General features: G+C 37.2%; 1 protein-coding gene across 1 annotated transcript in view; it reads right to left on the bottom strand.

The window, feature by feature from the left end:
* INADL (InaD-like (Drosophila)) overlaps positions 1-20783 on the bottom strand; it is a 383821-nt gene that overhangs the window by 328860 nt on the left and 34178 nt on the right. Inside the window, exons 7-12 of the mRNA XM_006862480.1 lie at positions 17239-17338; positions 14586-14677; positions 12541-12682; positions 9298-9444; positions 6025-6101; positions 2959-3015 (exon numbers count right to left, since the gene is read on the bottom strand). Coding sequence (XP_006862542.1) covers positions 2959-3015; positions 6025-6101; positions 9298-9444; positions 12541-12682; positions 14586-14677; positions 17239-17338 — 615 coding nt within the window. The remainder of the gene's footprint in view (positions 1-2958; positions 3016-6024; positions 6102-9297; positions 9445-12540; positions 12683-14585; positions 14678-17238; positions 17339-20783) is intronic.

Consider the following 20783-nt stretch of genomic DNA (forward strand, 5'->3'; position numbering starts at 1 on the left):
TTGCCTGATCCTCAGCTTTCTCATTTTAAAAATGAGGTGAAAAAACCTATTGACCAATAAAGCTATTGTGAAAATCTAAAGAAAATGTATTTAAAATGAATCATCAACCCAGGTTACTGAGTGCAAACATCCACTGCAACCTGTGGAGGAGCCAGTACACCCCTACTGCCTTAAAAAGTACGTTTGTTCAGTAGTAAGTAAGGGGAGAAACCACATTTTAATGTTTTCTTGTTCTGGAAACATAATTCTAGAGGGAAATAAGATGAAGTTTGTCAATCCACCCTCCTGTTAAAAACCAGAGAACAGGACCAGGTGTTGCTGTTTCCCATGCCAGGGATATTAGTGAAGTTCATTCCACATTACAATTGATGGCCAGCAGAAAGGTCACTAGAATGAGCTCAACACTTCTCCGCATCGTGCTGTGATTATCTTAATCGTAAACACTTGCCAAGAAAGCCATCCCTAAAAGAGCAAGTCTCCCCAGATGCAGTAAAGTGTACTTGTGTCATGATTAACAACTTCCTAGAAGCTGTGCAGCTAATGCTCTAGTCTCTGTTAAATAGTGTTTGCCTCCCTCTTTCTTCACAACTCCGCCCACCTCAGAAGAAAGCCGTATCTATTAAGACTGGCCCATAATTTAGGAAGATGCTTCATCCCATCAAGGGTGATGGCTAACCAGAGCGACCATCTAAAGACACTAGACTCAACAACGTCCATTAGCCATGAAAAAATGATTAAGTCATCATAAATGTGAAAAGGATGAAGGTTAAACTTAGTCTTTACCTCCTATCATGGCACGACGCTGCTTAAAACCTTCCACTGGATTCACCCAGCACTATAAATAAAGTCCATGCACATCCCCATAGATCTCAGGGTTCAACAGCATGCAGGCTTCCTCGCCGGCCTCAGTGAACAAGTTTCTACTGTTCACTACATTTCCCCAGATACTCTGATACATCTTCTGTTCCATTCCTTCTACATGCCAGCCCTTTCCCACCTTGGAGCTGTTGGACCTGCCACTCACCTGGTCTCCAGTTCTCTATAATCTTATCCTTCAAGCCTGCACTCAAATACATCTCCCAAGAGGCTTTATCTAAAGTGGCTACCCTCAGTTACTCTCTCATCATCCTGTTTATTCTTTTGCAGCACTTCTTACATATTACAATTATTATAATCTGTAACTAACTTGATCAACTTGTTTTTTATTTTTTGGTTATACTCTGAACCACCAAGATACCCCATGCAAAAAAAAAAAAAAAAATGTAATCAAGTCAATTTCAATTCATGTGATAAAGAGTAGAACTGTTCCATACAGTTTTCTTGGCTTCATATTTATTAAAAGGCACTCTGGTGGCATGACAGTTGAACCATCAACTGCTAAACAAAAGACTAGCTGTTTGAATTCACCCAGGAAGAAAGACCTGGCAATATGTGACAATAAAGATTAGAGCCCAGTCAATATTATAGCCTAGAAAACCCTATAAGGCAGTTCTACTTATCACATAGAATTGATATGAGTCACAATCAACTCAACAGCACCAAGCAACAACCACCTTGATGGAAGGAGCTTCTGGGTGAGTTTGAACCCCTAACCTTTCAATATTAGTTCAATGTAAACCATTAGATCTGTACAGGAACCTATTAGAAGTAAGAAGAATGTTGACTGTTAGGTGTTGTCAAGTCAGTTCTGACTCACAGAGAAGACTCTATGAACAAAATGAAACACTTCATTGGGCATCTTCCTCTTTTTCACTGAAACTTCACTTTAACAAGGATGATGTCCTTCTTCAGCGACTGGTCTCTCCTGATAATGTGTCAGAAGTATGAGAGACGAAGTCTTGCTATCTTGGCTTCTGAGGAGCATCCTGGCTTACTTCTCCAAACACAGATTTTTAGCAAGTAAAGCTTACAAAAAAAAAAGTTATGTTCAAGGACAAGCAGTGCCTATTTGTATGGCTGGATACTGGTCTTGAACCTGATGAATCTTTAGTCTACATTTATAGTCATTATTTGTAGTAAACATTTTTTAAATGAATTTTTATGATATTCAAAGAGTTAACACACTCTGGTGGGGGAAGGTAGCATCCCCACTGAATAGTGTTCATCTTGTCTAGACTGGTCTGGTGAAAGGAGATGGAAATAAGATTCTTAAGATTCAATAGTGAATGAATAACTGTTATCATAACTAAATGCGAATGTCACAACTATAAAGGTAGAAGTTTTATAACAAAAAGAGGGGAGTAGTTAATCTTACAGTCCAGGAACAGAGGACCCTAGAACCCAGGGAGAAGAGCAGGAGCAGAATGTGGGACCCTATCCAGAGAAGCAGTGACAGCAGAGCTGGAGACAGAGATGAGGACACAGAGAGAGGGAGCAGCTGAGGACTCTAGACTCATGGCAAGAGAAAGGCTATGTGCTGGCAGCCAAAAGTAGGCTTGCAGAATGTGCACTCTGGTTGTTTAAATGATTATATATTACTGAGTGTTTTTGTGTACATCCTGCCCCTCTCCCACCAAAAAAACAAAACAAAACAAAAATCCAGAAGGAACAGAAGCAAATAATGTTGACTGAGGATGCACAGATGGGGTTGTGATCATTGCAATGAAATAATGAGCGTAAAACTGATGTTCTCCTATGTAAACAATCACTCAATTCACAATAAAAACTTAAAAAAAAAAAAAGATTTAACATACTCTGAACTATGTTACTCTCTGCACTCTGGTGGGCAAAGCAATCAAATCCAAGTGTTTTGGTTTCTGGAATTGGTACATAAGAACTCCAGGTTCTTCTCAGGCATATCTCATAGGGGGAACACATTACATTTCCAGAAAATATGCAAGACTACATTCTGGACATGCTAAAGCACAAAACAAATTCAATTCATTCAACAAAAATTTAGAGAAAGTTCTTCAAACAACAAAAACCTGGCAACATTTTAACAACACAATGGTTATTTACCTTAGAATACTTCTGTAACTCAGCATCATCTGCAATCTCAGTGTCCAAAGTGGCAACCTAAATTTACAAGAAAATAAAATTTCCAGTATTTGTAAAAGCATAACTGTTTTTCCTCCAAGCTTTTCTAAAGCTATCTGCAAAACCAGCATACTGGTTAACTCCATCTGGCCTACATTCTAATCTCTTTCCTATATTTCTATAACTCATAATGTATACACATATGTATATATGCACGTGGACTCCTGGTGTGGCACTGTAGGATCCACACTGGACTGTGAACCACAAGGCAGGCAGTTCAAACCTGCCAGCTGCTCCTGTAAAGGGTCGCTGTGAGATGGAACTGAATCAATGGCACTTAACAGCAACAACAACACATACACAAGTAATATAAAATTTCAGACTATGATGGTGATTCTCTTGTGTGTGTTGTGTGTGGGGGGCAGGAAGACCTCCACATAGCACACATTTTTAAAATAAATTACCCAAAAGCTAAACATAAGGGGATAGGCAAATACATACATTATATTTTTTTAATTCAAGATCCCTCCATTATATTGAACCATAAAAATTTCACCTTTCTAAGAAACCCAGGAGTACAGTCCTTTTACCTTCAAATTCAAGACTAAATACAAAGTTGAGTAGGTCAATCAAGTCATAAGAGTTTGGAAAAACTAAAAAATCTGACTGTCCACAGCCAGCTGAAACCATTTCCCAAGAGAAATAGCTGGCAAGGACACAGACAAAAAGACCCAATCTCTGGTGAGAGACTCATGGGATAACTTAAAGCTTTTAATCCTAGCCTAAAACTATAGTTAAACTCTGCTGATGATTTGCATCTGTAGGTTGTAAATTAAATGTGGTTAATCTAGAGAGGATAAATTAAAACAACAATTCCATGATAGTTTCTAGAAGTCCTGAGATCCTGCAAAAACTGGAATAAGCAACACTAGAAGTATATGTACTTGTGAATGTGTGTGTGTGTGTGAGTGCAATGATACATGTTTGTGTATTCATTTAGTTAGCTTGACTTCTCCTTTCTATCCCTTCTCAGAACAAGAAGCTAAAAACTCTGAATAAGCTGTCTTTTTAAAGTGTTAACTTCAAATTCTGATTCCTCTTCCTAGTCCTTCTGTCATGACCTCACTATGTAACAAATGAACTTTGGAAGAATGATTTTATGGAGGATAAAATTTCAACACTCCCCCACCACCACCACCACCACCACCAAAATAAAAACGAGCCTATCAAAAAGGTGGACATTTATAACACCGGTACATTAAATTAGTTTCAACAACAAACTACCAAAGACAGTTGTTGCTATTGTTGTTATATGCCGTGGAGTCGGTTCCGATTCATAGCGACTCTGTACAGGGTTTCTAGGCTATAAATCTTTACGGGAGCAGAAAGCCTCATCTTTCTCCCACAGAACAGCTGGTAGTTTCGAACTGCTGACCCTGAGGTTAGCAGTCCAACTCGTAACCACTACATTCGTTACTAGAGCTCCTTAGGGAAGGCCGTTTACTATGTGATGGTCTGTGGCACTGACTATTATATAAGCACTGGACTGCTAATTGCAAGATCAGAGATTCAAATCCACCAGCTTCTCCTTGGAAACTGTATACAGGGCCGCTGAAAGTGCGAACTAACTTGATGGCACTTTACAACCACCACCACTAGACTGACAGTGTTTGAAATCTACATGCAGAGCAGTAGCAGTTCATGAGGCCTGACTTGCAAACACAGAATTAGCACAAAGACAAAGTACAACAAGACTATCTTTAAACATCTTCATGTCATTAGAGGCCCTGGTGTGGTGCTGTAGTATAAGCACTGGACTTGCTAACCACAAGGTCGACCACCCTTGAAAACCTCAAACGGGGCCATTATGAACTGACTCGATGGCACACAACAGTGCTGGTGGCACAGTGGTCAGAACTGACCCCAAGATCAGCGACTCAAAGGCATCAGTGGCTCCACAGGAGAAATTTGTTGCAAGATGTTGCATTCCATAGTGGTTACAAATCGGACTGCGAACCTTAAGGTCAGCAGGTCGAAACTACCAGCTGTTAAGTGAGAGAAAGAAGAGACTTTCTGCTCCTATAAAGATTTACAGCCTCGGAAACCCCGTGCAGGGTCGCTATGAGTCGGAACTGACTCCACGGCTTATAGCCACCAGCCACCAAAGAGCTGCAGCCTTGGAAACCATATGGGGCAAATCCACTCTGTCCTACAGCATCACTATGAATCAACTTAACGTCAATGGATTTTATTTATTTATTTACTGTCACTGGAAATATTCTGACAAAACTAACTAGTGGATATTGAGAATTAAGAAGGGAGATAAAAATCTCAAACCAGCCAACAAGTAGCAATGATAAACATATGTATGAAAATGTAACAGACAAAAGAAATTTAACAGAATATTTTATTACTAGAGCACTTGATGAACACTGAGAGGATTTCGTAAGCACAGTTTTCCATTTCCATGTGGATTCACCTGGGGAAATGCAATCAATTCCTTACTCGATCAATCTAATAACAAGTCTAATGGGTCGTTGGCATATAAACATATACCTAATCTAAATGGTTTCCTGTTCTCCCAAATACGCTTGGTAAACAGTCTTTCATTTTTCTCATAAAACTGTAAGATTCTTTGTGCAACACAGGAGTAATATCCATCGCCTTGTTGGTGTACAATAAAACATCATAAAACCAATCGTAAAAATACCAGTGATTTTAAGCAGCTGATATAGGTTATAAATTTAAGGGCAGGTCTTTTCCTCTCCTAACAATTTTACTGAGTACTGTCGACTTCAAAGGTTCCAATATGAACTGAGTGCTAATTGTCACTGATGCTTGTGCACCAGCCTAAGTGTTCTTGCAGCTAACTATATCAACACCACTCCTCCCCCCACCAATAACAAAGAATTGATAGATCGATCTAATAAGGAAGAAAGGCAAGAGGATAAAAATACAGGTAGGTAGGCTATTCTTTAACTTTCCCTTTTCTTTAAATTGTTGTCATAAAATGAGATGAGTGTTTTTTATCAGAGGATTTTAACATACCATTACTTCATAATCAGGGCCCAATACTTTTTCCCATCTGGATTTCAACTCATTTTCTGGAGAGTCTGAAGCTCTTTCTGGATATTAAAAAAAAAAAAAAATATTGAAGCTATTGTGAGCTAAACACACTTAACCATGAAATTCTTCAATAACAGCACAGTTTCAGTAAGAAAAGGGAAATGAACAAAAAGGAAAATGCATTAACTTTGGTCTACTAGGTAAAGTAAATCAGAGGAGACTTATAATACTAATGTAAAATGTAAGTACCAGCTGCCACCAAACTATGAAGGGACTACTTTTGTGGTTAAGGAATATTTTAAAGGAAGAGGAAATGATGAGTTATAAATGAAATTTGAATTATATACAGTTTACATGTAAACATCCTGTAGTTTACAAGTAAAATGCATCTGGCTTTGCTTTATATCATGTTAGGGCATAGAAGGATTTGATTTAAATGTTAATCACTTCAAAGTAGTACCGCTCTACCCACCCACTGGAAAAGGAAAAACTTATCAAGGTATCTTTACTCTCAACAGAATGTATCAATGCAATCCTATCAGATTTTTCTGCCTGGGGCGGTTATAAAGAAGGCTTGTCTGGTTTCATTCAACCAGTGAGTTGCATGAGCTATAAGTACAGTAGAAACTGGGATTTTATACTAATCTTTTGTGATCACTTGGTTATCTGGATGTCTGTATCTTTATGACTTTTTTACCCAAGTGTAATATTGCCTTTGCTGCATACGTACGAACATTTTTAAAAGCAAAGTCTTATTTTAAGTCTCTGGCCTGTCCTCCATCTGGCTTTAGCCAGAAGGTCAGTGCATATATACAAGTTCGAAGGCTAAATAATGTTAAAACGGGTAAAACTCAAAGTACTAAACTTACAATTTCAATTATATCCATAACAGCAGCTGAAAATAAACAAAGGTTCACCATTTTTCAAGTTCAAGAAAAATTCAATTTTGTCACAAGGCAGGACAAGTCACAGAACACTTATCAAACTGACATACCATCTGTCTAAAATCAACTGTAAATGGTAATATCAGCTCTTTTAGACTTTAGCACCAACAACTCATGTTGGATGGATAGAATGCTTAATTTTATAATACAAATCATTAAGTGAAACACATTAACCTCAGAAATCAGAGACTAAAATGAATGAACACTGACGAACTTAAATTACAAGATTAAAAAAAGAAAAAAGAATATCCATGAAGTAATGATGATACCTGATATGCAAGATTCTTTTAGGGGATAACCACCTAAAGAGCCTATTAAAAACACAATATCAAACCCTGAACTTTAGTGCCTACTCTTGTTAACACTGTCATATGAAACCACACTAAGAATTCTGGTACCTAGAATGCTAAATTTCTTCCAAACAATAATTTATTTGGTAAACTAATTTGAACAAAATTTATCACTCATTGGTTGAATTGTAAACTTTAAAACAGTACCAACAGACATAAAAATGATAGTTAATACAGACGTATAAAATTATGTTTAAATCTCACCTACCATTCTGTTGACTAAAGAGCTCTGGTAACACAGTGGTTACGAATTGGGCTGCGAACCTCACGGTCAGCAGTTCGAAACTACCAGCTGTTCCGTGGGAGAAAGATGAGGCTTTCTGCTCCCATAAAGATTTACAGCCTCAGAAGCCCTGTACAAAGTTGCTATGAGTTGGAACCAACTCCCCAGCATATAACAACAACAATAACAACCATTCTGTTGACTACATTTGTTACCTTTCAATTATACCATAAAGCATAGATGGCCATGAGTTTAAAATAACACAAAGGCCCAAATATCAAAGATAAAGGACGACTTTCAGTAGCTCAGTAAATCCTGGGCTATACAAAATGATTAACAAAATGAATATGACAATCTGAAACAATTATTACAATGATAAAAAGAAGAGCTAACTTTACAGTAGTTTAAATAGTTGGGTCTTCATTATCAAATTGAAATTATGTACACTCATAAAGGAAAAAAAAAAAATGCAGAAAGGTCTGATCCAAAAAGAACAGGTATAATATTTTTTAAAGTCTATAGAATATCAGAATAAATTTGATATTCACCTAATAATTCACTGAATATTTATCACTTGAATTAAAATAACAGAAAATTACTTCACTTGAGGTTTTTGTGTGTTTTTTTGTTTTTTTTTTTAAAAAGGAGGTAGGGGGAACTTCCAAATGTTAGGAACCTTTTTACCCTTAATGAGGTGTTATCACTGTCCTTCAGTTCTTTCTTTAGGCAGGCCTTTTCTGAGACAAGCCAAACAAAGGCAAAATTCCCCTCCCACTGAACTACTCTGGAATAAGAAATGGTGCTAAAGCATTTTAAGTAATTTCATTCAACTGGCAAAGGTTTCCTTAGCACCTTAAATTGTGTGAGATCATTATTCTTGTAGGACAGAGTTAACTGCAATACTTCAAGCATAAGATTACCAAGCATAAACACAAAGTTGCGTATAAACTAAAGAGAAGCATAACTGTATCATAGCAGTCTGGCAATTTGATACAACATATCAAAATATATGTACTATTAATTTTTAATGGTGAAAAACAACTAACCCTATATGCAACAAGTGTTAAGATGTTGATATTGTTGTCAGGTGCCATAGAGTTGGAACCGACTCATAGCGACCCCATGCACAGCAGAACGAAACAATGTCCGATACTGGCGCCGCCACACTTGACGCCATCAATGATGTCACCTGGCTGATCCATCTCGTTGGGGGTCTTCCTCTTTTTCTCTGACCCTCCACCTTACCCAGCATGACATCCTTCTTCAGCGACTGTTTCCTCCGGACAATATGTCCAAAGTAGGAGAGACGAAGCTTAGCCATCCTGGCCTCCAAGGAGCACTCTGGCTGCACTTCTTCCAAAACAGATCTATTGGTTCTTTTGGCAATCCATGGCACTTTCAGCATTCTCCTCCAACACCACAACTCAAAGGCATCAATTCTTCTACAATCTTCCTTATTCACTGTCCAGCTTTCGCATCCATACGAGGTTATTGAAAATACCATGGCTTGGGTCAGGCGCACCTTAGTCCTCAAGCTGACATCTCTGCTCTTTAAAAAGTTCCTGTGCAGCAGATTTGCCCAATGCAATACGTCGTCTTGATATTAAGAATACCTATTTCGTATCTCTAAAATGTCTTTATAATTCCTAACATTATATTAACAAATAAAGGGAAATGAGGCTTAATAAGTGAAAAACTCAAATTTCAAATTACTTCAAAGTGAACATTTTGTGCCTACCCAGTTTTTCTATGACTTGTGTGCTGTCATTCTTTCGATTATCCAATCTTTCTTCAATTTCCTCATCATCATCATCCAAATTGGTTTCTGTTTCCACTGCTCCAGTTAGAACGAAGGCTGATGGTTTTGGTGGTTCTACCACAGTTCCTAAAATAAGAATTGGCGATTTTAGTCATTACTGTATTTATTAAGAACATATTTACAACTTATTCCACTCCTATTATGTTTCATTAACTCCTTACAAGCATCTCCAGTAATTTTATGGTTCCTTTATCTAAAATGCTATGTATGGGATCCATATCAGAAAAAAAAAAAAAAAAAACTGCACAAAGGAAACAGAAAAGTAAGGAAATCTTTGTGGGAAAACTGGTATAGGTGCTTTTCAAGATAGCTTTGGAAAGGAAAAAGAATGTGAAAGTTTTTTGCTTCTGCACTGTGCAGGGGCGGGAGGTACAACAAGCAAAATAGGCCAGTTTGCCAGTTCTGGTCTCTCCTAGATCCTGGCATGACATTATCATATGTCTAACTGAAAGGTCTACCTAATAAAAGGGAATTGTAAAAAAAAATTTACCCTGTGTGCATATGCAGATTGCTTGCTTACTTAACTGAACTAAATGAAGGAATAAGAGTTATCCAGAGTTGGCTTTTTTTTTTTAAATCTCAATCATGTCATAACATAAATAATTAATCCAAGATGAAGTCCCTCATTTTAGCCCCCAATGGCAAACCAGTTGAAACCAAATAGAGTCTATCAGGTTCCTTTTTGTCAGGACCCCATCAATTTCCTATTTATCAGAATCTCCCAATCTGTTTCTCAGGACCTCACCAATTTAATTTTTAACAAAAAGCAGTTTGACTCTTAGAAAAGTTGTTTAAAGCCAAGCCAAGCAGCTAAAGTTTCCTATATGCTTGTTACTATAAAACTTGGAGACTCTCTTCTTTCATCACAAGAAGCTTAAGTCCAGCTTTCAGGCTGGATGTTCCCAGAGTCACAAATCTCTAAACTAAACTTTTGAGTTCTCCAAATTAACTTTGTGATAGATTTTATTTTGTAACATACACAAGTCACTATCATCTCCTGTCAACACAAGAAAAGCTAAAAGCAGTTCTTTTAAGTTTTCTTTCAAATAATCACTTATCACTTACAAAGTATTCTTATCAAAAATACTTAACCTGAATCTTAGGCTTTTAGATCTAGCTTCAGCTCAGAGGAAACAGTAAGAAGATAACGGAACAAATTAAATGACACTAAAGGAAACAAACTCAGAACACAGCATTTTAGGGACAGATGAATTGATCCTTCTGATTCTATGCCATGAAGGCACAAAAGTGGGTAGGGATGCGGAGGTGGGGTGTTTAGATGAAAAGAACAAAAACATAACGAATACAGTAAGTACAATGCACAATTGGATCTTGGTGGGTTTGGGGGAGAATGTAAAGGATAAAGTTACAAAAAGTCATTCTGGGACAACTGAAGAAATTTAAGTATAAACTTGGTATTTGAAATTAAAAATTACTGTTAAATTTTCTTCAATAAGTTAATGTTATTTTATGTTTATATGCTCATTTTTAGAACCTATAGGCTAAAATATGTAGGGACAAAGTGTCACGATAGATACCACTCAGTCTGAAATGGCTCAGGAAAACAAGATACACTAATGAAAAAAATATGGCAATGTTTACTCTTGAATCTACTTGGTGGGTTTGTGGGCAATCATTAAATATTTTCCAATGTTTCTGTACGTTTAAAACTTTTTACAATAAAAAACGCAAAACTATAACTACTTTAAAGTCCCTGTAACTAGATCAGGAGTTAATAAACCAAAAAAAGGCTTTTTTTTTAGCTGATTCATGCACTGATACTGACAGGATGCATTGCCAGTGCTAGTTAGTATTAGCATAAAAAAGGGCCACAATCTGTCTTTCAGCAACAAAATTTCTAGTATCACAATATTTAAAATTTTCCAATTTAAATACAAATCATTGATAGTTAAAAACAGAGGCTTCCAGGCAAATATCTTCAGAAGGATATTCCAGAGAAAACAAAAATCTTTATTTCCTCTTCTGACAAATTTTAAGTATTTCTCACTCACTAATTATATGTGGTGTTATTGGTTAGGCATCGGGCTGCTAATGTAAGGTTGGTGGTTCAAATCTGCCAGTTGCTCCACGAGAGAACAATGAGGCTGTCTACTCCCATATAAAGATTTACAGTCTCAGGAAGCCTACACAGGATCACTATGAGTCAGAAATGACTCAATGGCACGGGGTTAATTATATAACTAATTATTCATTTTAAATTAAACATGTGTTCCCATAAGTGTCAATTTTTGTTGATCTCTACATTTATAAATTGACAATTAAAATTTAATAGGCACAGAGTTATTTGCTTCATAATGAAGATTTATTATTTATATCATCAAAATTAAAATAAATATTACTTTAGAACCAAAAAATGTTCTTCGTAGTTGTTGTTGTTGTGTAGTGCCATCGAGTCAATTCTGACCCATAGCGACCCTGTGTAGGGTTTCCAAATGGTAGCTGGTGAGCCTGAACCACCAACCTTGCAGTTCAAACAACTTTATAGTCTGACGCATTAGTCCACAGCGCCACACCAGGACTCCCCTAATAGGTATTTTTATTTCTCTATATTTCAAAAAGTAAATCAACAGATTGAAAAAAAACATATCATTATAGTAACAAGTGGGGTCCTGGTGTGGTGCTGTAGGACTAGCATTGGATTGCTAACTACAAGGTCAGCTGTTCAATCTACCAGCCACTCCTTGGAAACCCTACACAGTGTTACTATGAGTCGGGACTGACTTAACAGCACTTAACAACAACAACGTAAGTAATATAAAACCTGTACTTACAAAATACCAACAAGTTATAGACAAATGAGAGTTCCTGTAACAAAAGGTGTCAAAGATTTCATTACCCAAATTTCAAATATAAGTCATAAAAGAAATTCAGAAGTTTTGAGGGGGGATGAATTTCATCTTCATTTAGAGAAGCTCTCAGAGTCAAGTGCACAAACGGGTTCAGTCTGGAACATTTGGACTTGTATTCAAGAGGCCAAAATAAACTTTTTTCAATACACAAATAAGCTGATTCATTTCTCCATGATTACTTTAGACAGGTGGGCAATTTTTCCTACTCAGATTCAGAAAGAAACTCCACAAATGAGCAATTCTTCAAATTCTAGACTATATGGAGGAGATTTACCTTTGTCTGAAGAATTACCTTTGTCTGAAGGCTGTTCAAGTAGAGAACCGGGTACGGGTACCTTCCTTCGAACTAGAGTTAGGTGTACCACTTGACCTGTATTTTGTAAAACTTCAACTACGTCTTGGTTGGTAAAGCCTTGTATATTTATACCATCAACCTAAATCATTTAGAGACACATTAAGGAACAGAGATTTCAAGTTAACCATTATTTTTATATTTGGCAACAAATAAAATTAGACAATTCATATTTGCTTCTAAATGTGTGTTTGTTTGTTTGTTTGTTTGTTTTAAATAAGAATGTAGACCTGCTAGTAAAATATGCTGAAAAGGTTTCTGACAAAGTAAAAAGTCAATCACAAGTTTTATCTAGGAACCTGAGAGAGGTCAAGGGTCTTACTCTCTGATGTTACTAAAAAAACAAGGTTGTCAATTGTTATACTTAACTCTCAAGATGCATTAATGGAAGCTATTGGTGTAGTGGCTTACACGTTGGGCTGCTAATTGCAAGAGTACATGTCAAATCCAGCAGCTGCTCCTGTAAAGATTTACAGCCTTGGAAACCCTACATAAAGTCTCTATAAGTAGGAATGGGCTCAATGGCAGTGAGTTTTTTATCACCAAAGCTCTCTGGTGATAAAAATTGTTTTTGGCTACTTTAAGGCCTGGTTTCTATACACATTACCCAAAACCTAACCCATTTACCTGAGTTGATTCCAACTCACTCAAAGTAACCCTACAGGACAGACTAAAAGGACCCAATAAGGTTTCTAAGGCAGTGATCGTTACTCACGCAGACTCCCACATTTTTCTATTATAGAGTGGCTGGTTGGTTCAAACCACAGACTTTTGGTTAGCCGCCAAGTAATTAACCACCAGAGCTCCTTTCAGTAAAGATTACAGCCAAGAAATTCCTATGGAGTAGTTATGCTCTGTAACAAGTGGGGCTCCATGAATCAGAACCAACTCAACAGCAGTGACTTTGGGTTTTTATTTGGTTTATTTTTATATCAAAATTGATCATCTCACAACTATGTGATTTTTTCCAGAAGAAACTCACTGGTCTCCCACCATTTAACCTAGTGTTCTAGATTAAAACCACAGCCAAGAAATTTATTCTAATGCTCTAAGGGAAGCCCAATTTCACATGTCTGGAGCCATCAGGACCAGTAGGCCTCTTTTCTCTATCTTCTTCAAGTGAGACAAACATTACTTTAGCTTTCATTGCTATTGCAGGCCTCTATACCCTGGAAATCAACAAAAGAAGTTCCTAAATCCATTACTGCAAAAACCAAGAGGTGTCTCCTTAGACAGACTCAAAAGACAAAGATTCAAACCATAACTACCAAACATTTGTAAAGCCATTATATGATAGAAACATAGAACCAAAGATAAACAGTTTTCATCAAGCCAATGCTGACTCACAGTGACCGCATGTGTTTCCGAACAGATTTGTGCTCTGTTGGATTGTCATGTCTGCAACGTTGAGGAAGCAGATAACCAGGACATTTTTCTGAGGCACATCGGGGTGCATTCAAACTGCCAGTGTTTTAGTTAGTAGTCACTTAAGATAGCTGCATATAGATAAGTATGCCTCAAAGAGTGGGGGGGGGGGAACCCAAAACCCTATAAAATATACAGACATATATATATACATTAATATACATTTATATATATATATCTCAGAAGAATATATATATATTATACAGGGTTATTATGAGTCAGAATTAAGTCAAAAGCACATAACAACAAAGCCCTTGATGGTATAAACAACTAATTCTCTCAGTTGGTAACTGAAAGATTAAAGGTTCAAATCCACTCAGCGGGCTCTCCAAAATATCTAATTCTGAAAAAGAGACAGGCATTGAAACCGTATGGCACACAGTTCTATTCAGAAACACGTGGAGTTACCAGGAGTCAGAATCAAGTCATCAGCAACTAGCATAGAGTCCAAATTCATATTCTAAAGTTTATCTTTGTTTCAAGGTTTTTTTGTTTTTTTTTTAAACATCTTAAAAAAACAAAACAAAACTTGATTAAATTCTAAAACCGAAACCACTTACAGCAACTATCTTGTCATTCACTTGAATTTGGCCATTGTGGGATGCAGCGCTGCCAGGTATTATATTTTTCACATAAATCCCTGAGCCTTCCCCTGAAAGTGCACAAGACATATGGAAAATAGAAAGAGAATTCTAATTAGATCTTGATTGCAAAATTCATATCAAGAGATTAATTAGCTAAATGGGCTGAATGGAGGCTTTATAAATGCTATTTGGAACACAAGCAGAGAAATTGATGGATTATTTCGAACTGTCAACATCACAAGTGACCAGAATTCGAAATGATTTGACTGATGACTATTCTTCTGAGAAATTAATCAGTAATAGAACCTTGATGAAATGCACTCCCGTATACTCTGGAATTCAGGAGATCCCAGGCTAAGTCTCACCCTCTTTCCTTGGTCTACTTTCATTCTCACTGCTGACTTCGTGTAAGCCTTCATCATTTTCAACAGCAGTAGAATAACTATCTCCCTAACAAGTCTTCCTGCCCATAGTTAGTCCAAAAATGATGTTAGCTTCCCCAAATAACAGGAAAAGGAAATGTACATATGACCTTTAAAAACTAGAATAAGCTCAGCCACATGAAATAATCCTTATAACAGAAAACATTTAAACAGAAACAAATGACTATTTAAAAATTACAACTATATAGAAAGTAGCCATGCCTACTACAAGGACTAAGAGGGAAATCAGAAAAGAAAAGAACCACAGAACCGGATTTTACATTTCTTTTTCTTTATTTCAAGTAAAACTTAAAATATTGTCTATGGAATAAAAATAAACATTAGTGGATTCCTACTGCCTTTTGGAGTCCTAGTGTAGTGCTGTAGGATAAGCACAGGACTGCTAACTACAAGGTTGGCAATTCAAACCCATCAGCCACTTCTTGGAAAGCCTATACAGGATCGCTATGAGTCAGAGCTGACTCTACAGCACTTAACAACAACAACTGACTAAATAATTAAATACAAATTTCACAGACATGTGTTCAAAGTATTCTACATTTTTTTTTTCTAATTCATCTTCTACCATATTCCTTCACCAAGACAGAAGTCTAGACAAACCAGACTCTTCATATTCCACCAAAACAACTAATATTTCCATGATTTTACCCCTTTTCTCACTTTCTTCTTTCTTCCTATCAATCTCATTCATCCTTTTTTATCAGATTCTTCTTTTCCAAGCCCCATTCAAATATCTCCCTTGTGAATTCTCCATTTTCTTCTATCAAATTGCCTCTTTCATCTGCTATAACATGAGAGTTTTCTTCTATCTTTGCTAACACATCTATTTTGTTTTTCCATAAACTGAGTTTGTTTACATGTTTACCTCCCTACAAAGCCTTTTCTAATGTTTATTTTTCAAGCTTCTATAGAACTAAGCAAAATAACCCATCAAAAGTCTGATGAGTGGAACAAAGGAGCATTTATTTTTAAACACTCCACTTTAAAAAGCATATTGAGTTTTGTAGCATTCTAGTTTATGGATCCACCACCCTCCCCTACGCCTACCAATCCCACAAACTTCTTTTGAGGGCAAAGTAAGAACATAAACATTTATAACTCAGCAACACAGAGATCATATTTTCTCAATTTTTATAATCAGTTATTCACTTTCCTTTTATTCTACATCTACAATTCTAAACTGACAGAAACACCCTAAAAGCTTAATATAATAAAAGTTCTAAAGCCATAAGTTTAGGAAGTAAGCCATGATTCTTTTAACCAGACTTGGAACCAGTGAGCAGTGACTTAGTATGGTTTTTTGCAACATTATTACATAGTCCATATTAGCTCTTTGGGAACTCATTTAAATTCTGAATCTAAAAAAAAGTGGCACTTAGAAGAGTGTAAAGGTTTGAAAACAGAAATTTCATTAGGTTAAAATAGCACAAGGTGGTCTGACATGAATTTCATTCAGGACTTTGAATACATTAGCACTCTTAATTTTTCCACCTGCTGTAAATATGCAAGATAATATTTTTAAAGAAATTAATTCTCTAATCTTGCCATTAAGGGGGAAAAAAAAACCCAGAACATTTCATAACTCTGAATTTTCATGTTACTAAAAAATATTTGTGGAAAAGGGTTTATTTTTCCTTACCCTTCATAATTCTGTTACCATAAAGTAACTCTTACAGTGAAAGTTACCAAACCTTTGTATATTGGGGCTGAGGAATACAATTCAGAGAGATTTGGATCATGTACTTACTCTTACAACACATTCTTTTTATATGAAAGGGAAAAACTCCAATTAAAATAAAATTGCTTTATTTTTTTTTTAAGTTAAGCATAACAGCAGCAATGTTTTTCTGATATTGATATGAAATATGTAAAATAATCATTTTGTTTTATCACATATGCGCTATTAGCCACAATATGAAAAATACATCTATTTTAGAACAACAGGAGATACACTTCATATGATAAACACTGAACTGGACATTAAAATTTTTTTTGCTAATGACTATCAAGCCAGCTAAAACTTACTGAGATGAAACTATGTTAATCAATGAAAAGTAACTGGTTACTATCATACATTCATGGTTTTATTGTTCACTGTTTCAATTAAAGTATTTAACTTTACTGTCTAGAAACCTTAACATCCTTTACAATTACTTTCAAATATAAAATAAAAATGATTCATTTACCTGTATGAGAGGTTCCAACATAACCAACAATTCTAATCCCAAGACTCTGTCCATCTTTTTTGATAAGTTCAACATCATAAGTTTCAAAAAGAGAACTGTCCTACAAGGCAAAAAAAAAAAACAAAAAACCAAACATTTTAATTATACATACTGCTTAACTCTATATCTTTGTGAGCACAGTCAATTTTTACCTGGTTTGCTATGTATTTTTTGGTACCTGTGTCAAGCAGAATTTTAAATATGCTGCTACCATGTTTGTTACATTGCATAGCAAAAGGGAGATTACCTAGTGGGTCTAGTCTAATCACAGGAAACTTTCTAAAGCAGTTTTATCTAGCTGGTAGTAGAAGGGAAAGCTAAAGAGATTCAAAGTGTACAGGGACATGCAGTTTCTGGTTTGAAGATATGAGAGGAATCTGGGTTATGTGAGATGAAAGTGGGCAACCTCAAGAAACTGAAAGAGGTCCTCGGTTGACAGCGAGAACAGAAGCAAGGAGCTGAATCCTACAGCTGCCAGGAACTTTTATTCTGCAAACATCCTGAGTGAGCTTGGAAATGGATTGTCACCAAAGCATCCATGGAAGAGTTCAGCCTCGTCAACACTATGAGGTTGGTCTTGTGAGACTGAAGCTAAGAACACCCAAACATCCGATAGAAACAACTGTGAACTACCAAATGGATAATGTTTTAAGTCATTAAATTTGTGATTATTTGTTATACAACTATAAGACGAACACAACAACTTAGAAAACACTTATAAGTTGATAATATAAAAGAACTATAAGCATAAAACATTTAGAAATAAATGGTAGAGTAATTTAATAACTAATAGAAAAGACTATGGCCTAAACCTATTTTCATTACTTAAGAAATTTCTGTAAAAGAATCCAGCGCTTAAAAACACAATACCCACAAGAACACCCACACTTGCAGATGACACCCATGTGACCGGGACTGGATGACTGGATGATCAGAGCTCAACCAGGAGAAGAAAGAAGGGGTGGAGGGTGGGGGAGAAGATTGAGCTGATCCAAGCTGATGAACTTGACCTACGCATACGAATGCAGTGACACAAAAGAGGCAACAAATCCTAACAGCAAGAAACATTCCCACCCCCTCCACACACAGAGTAGACAGAGAGGGGAACTTGGACATTGGATACCCAAATGGGGAAGGAGGGACTACAAAGGCAAGAAGTAACTGGCTTACAAGCTTTCAAGAGGGAACCTAGAGCTAGGGGGCATGGAGGAAGGCAAAATCACCAGTGAATACTATCCACTAGGTGGAGCTGATGAAATGAAATACAGATGGGTTACCTGCGATAATGGTTATCAAGATGGATTGTGAGTGTTGGAAATGCAAGGGTAGATGTTTTGTAACAAGGAAGAGAGCGATTATTTCTCCAGTCTAGGAGCGGAGGTCTCTGGGACACCAACGGATAAGAGCCGAGAACGGGACCCCACCCAGAGAACCGGGGATGCCTGAGATGGAGACAGAGATGATGACATGGAGGGATGAAGTGGCTGGGGACTTTGGATCCAGAGAGGGAGAGGAACTGTGGGCCAAAGACTGAGGGGGGAAGGGGGAGTGTAGAGCACAGGCTTCTAGGATATGCCCTTTGGTCAGAAGACGATGCATGGAGGGGATTGGAACCATGGCAATGTAATGATATACGATGGAATGAATATGGAACTGAGGTTCTCTCATGTAAACTATCATATAATTCACAATAAAACATTTAAAAAAAAAACACAATACCTTGCTTTTAATTCAAAGCACAAACATCAGAAAATACATGACCGACTGAGAAGTTATTTCTTTTAAAAGAAAGGAAGACACCTCATAACACGGATGAATCTTGAGGGTATAACGATGAATGAAATCAGTCAAGGACAAATATGGCATAAGATTATTACTGTAAAAGCTTAAGAAAATATTTCCATACTAAAATAATAATAATTTCATGATTACCAGGGGTAGGAGGGAGGGGACAGTAAACTCACAGGTTAGGGGATAGATGCATAATAGCTCGGATGATGGGGAGGGCAATGCACAAGAAGGGGCAGTGGGTAGATGAACTGGGGTGAAAGGTGAAGACTTAGGGAGGTATGCATGGGACAGAGGTAGAATGTGATATATGCACAACCTTATAACAACAGGGCTCTACGATATAGGGATCAAGACATAGTCTGAATGGGTAAAGGAGAGGAAATAATGTTATGGCATGTGATTGTTTTGTGGATATTTCTTCCCCCTGCCTATGAGTATAATACAGAAATTTAAGTAGGATAGAAAGGAATATTGGGAAATAGGATTAAAGAAAGCTCGTAATCCTGTCTTTATCCTCTAACTGATTGGATCATCTAAAAGGGGACTAGAATGTGGCCAGGAAAATAGCCTTTGTGAAGTATGGAGCCTTAACTGGAATCCTGAGCCCCACCCTGAACCTTCTGAGGTGGGGCATTCCTACCTCAGAAGGCATGCAAACCAACCCAGAACAGAAAAGAAGATACTTCTTGAAAGAAAGAATAGCAAGGGGTAAGCAGACTGTTTGGCGGTGCCAATATCAAGCAAACTGTTTGTTTTGGCACCATCAAAGCAAGAAAAGACAGCCCATCAGGGTAAAACCCTTTCTAAGACTGAAACACAAAGGGAACATATAAATAGTCTTGTATGCCTGCTAGTGACCACCCTGGTCAGCTTGTGAATGGAAGTGGAGGAAATGCAGCAATGAAGACATGGGCTGACCAAGTTCCATAGACACCAGATGACCTTGAGATAAGAGCAAAAAGAAGGGCTAGAAGGGCTGGCTGGTTTCAGGGAGATGTGTGAAATCCTGAGCCCAAGGCCAACTGACCTAGCCACTAAGGGCTAGAATGATGAGTGACGCAGCCTGCTGGTCTGAAGAGTGGGAAGGAGTACTTGCAGATAATACCCATTTGACCTAGCTTAGATGGCTTGCTGACCAAAACTCCATCAGATGAAGATAAAGAAGTTTGATATAAGGAGCAAGCATAAATTGCTACAACTTGATGAACTGGACCTTTGCTTATGGATGAAGTTGCCCAAAATTCCAACCTAAAGGGAAGGATTTTTCATATTAAGGGTCAAGCTTGACTCCTTATTACTCTGGGTTGGTAAGGTCGGGAAACTTAGACTTCGGCTGTCAAAATTGGGCGGGAGGGGGAGGATAAACGCACAAAGTGGCTGGCTTACAAGCTTTTATGTGGGTGCTCAGCATCAGAATGAGGAGGTTAAAATAAAATCCCCACTGAATAATTTTATTCTTGTCCAGAGGGGTCTGTTGATTACGGGGAAAGAATTTTATGATTCAACTGTGAGTAACTGCTATCAGGACTAATGGTGACTGTCACCACTGTAAATATAGAAGAGGTGTGATTATAAGGAGGGAGCAGGTAATCTGTCATTTCAAGAACAGAGAACTCCGGGAGTTCTAGTCTGTGTTACAGGTCAAAAGCTCTCCAGTATGGATCCCAGCCTGACTGATTCGACCTTATAGCGAGCGGACAGCCACTTCTCCATCT

The sequence above is a fragment of the Chrysochloris asiatica genome, unplaced genomic scaffold, assembly GCF_000296735.1.
Source record: "Chrysochloris asiatica unplaced genomic scaffold, ChrAsi1.0 scaffold00048, whole genome shotgun sequence".
NCBI classification, from domain to species: Eukaryota; Metazoa; Chordata; class Mammalia; order Afrosoricida; family Chrysochloridae; genus Chrysochloris; species Chrysochloris asiatica.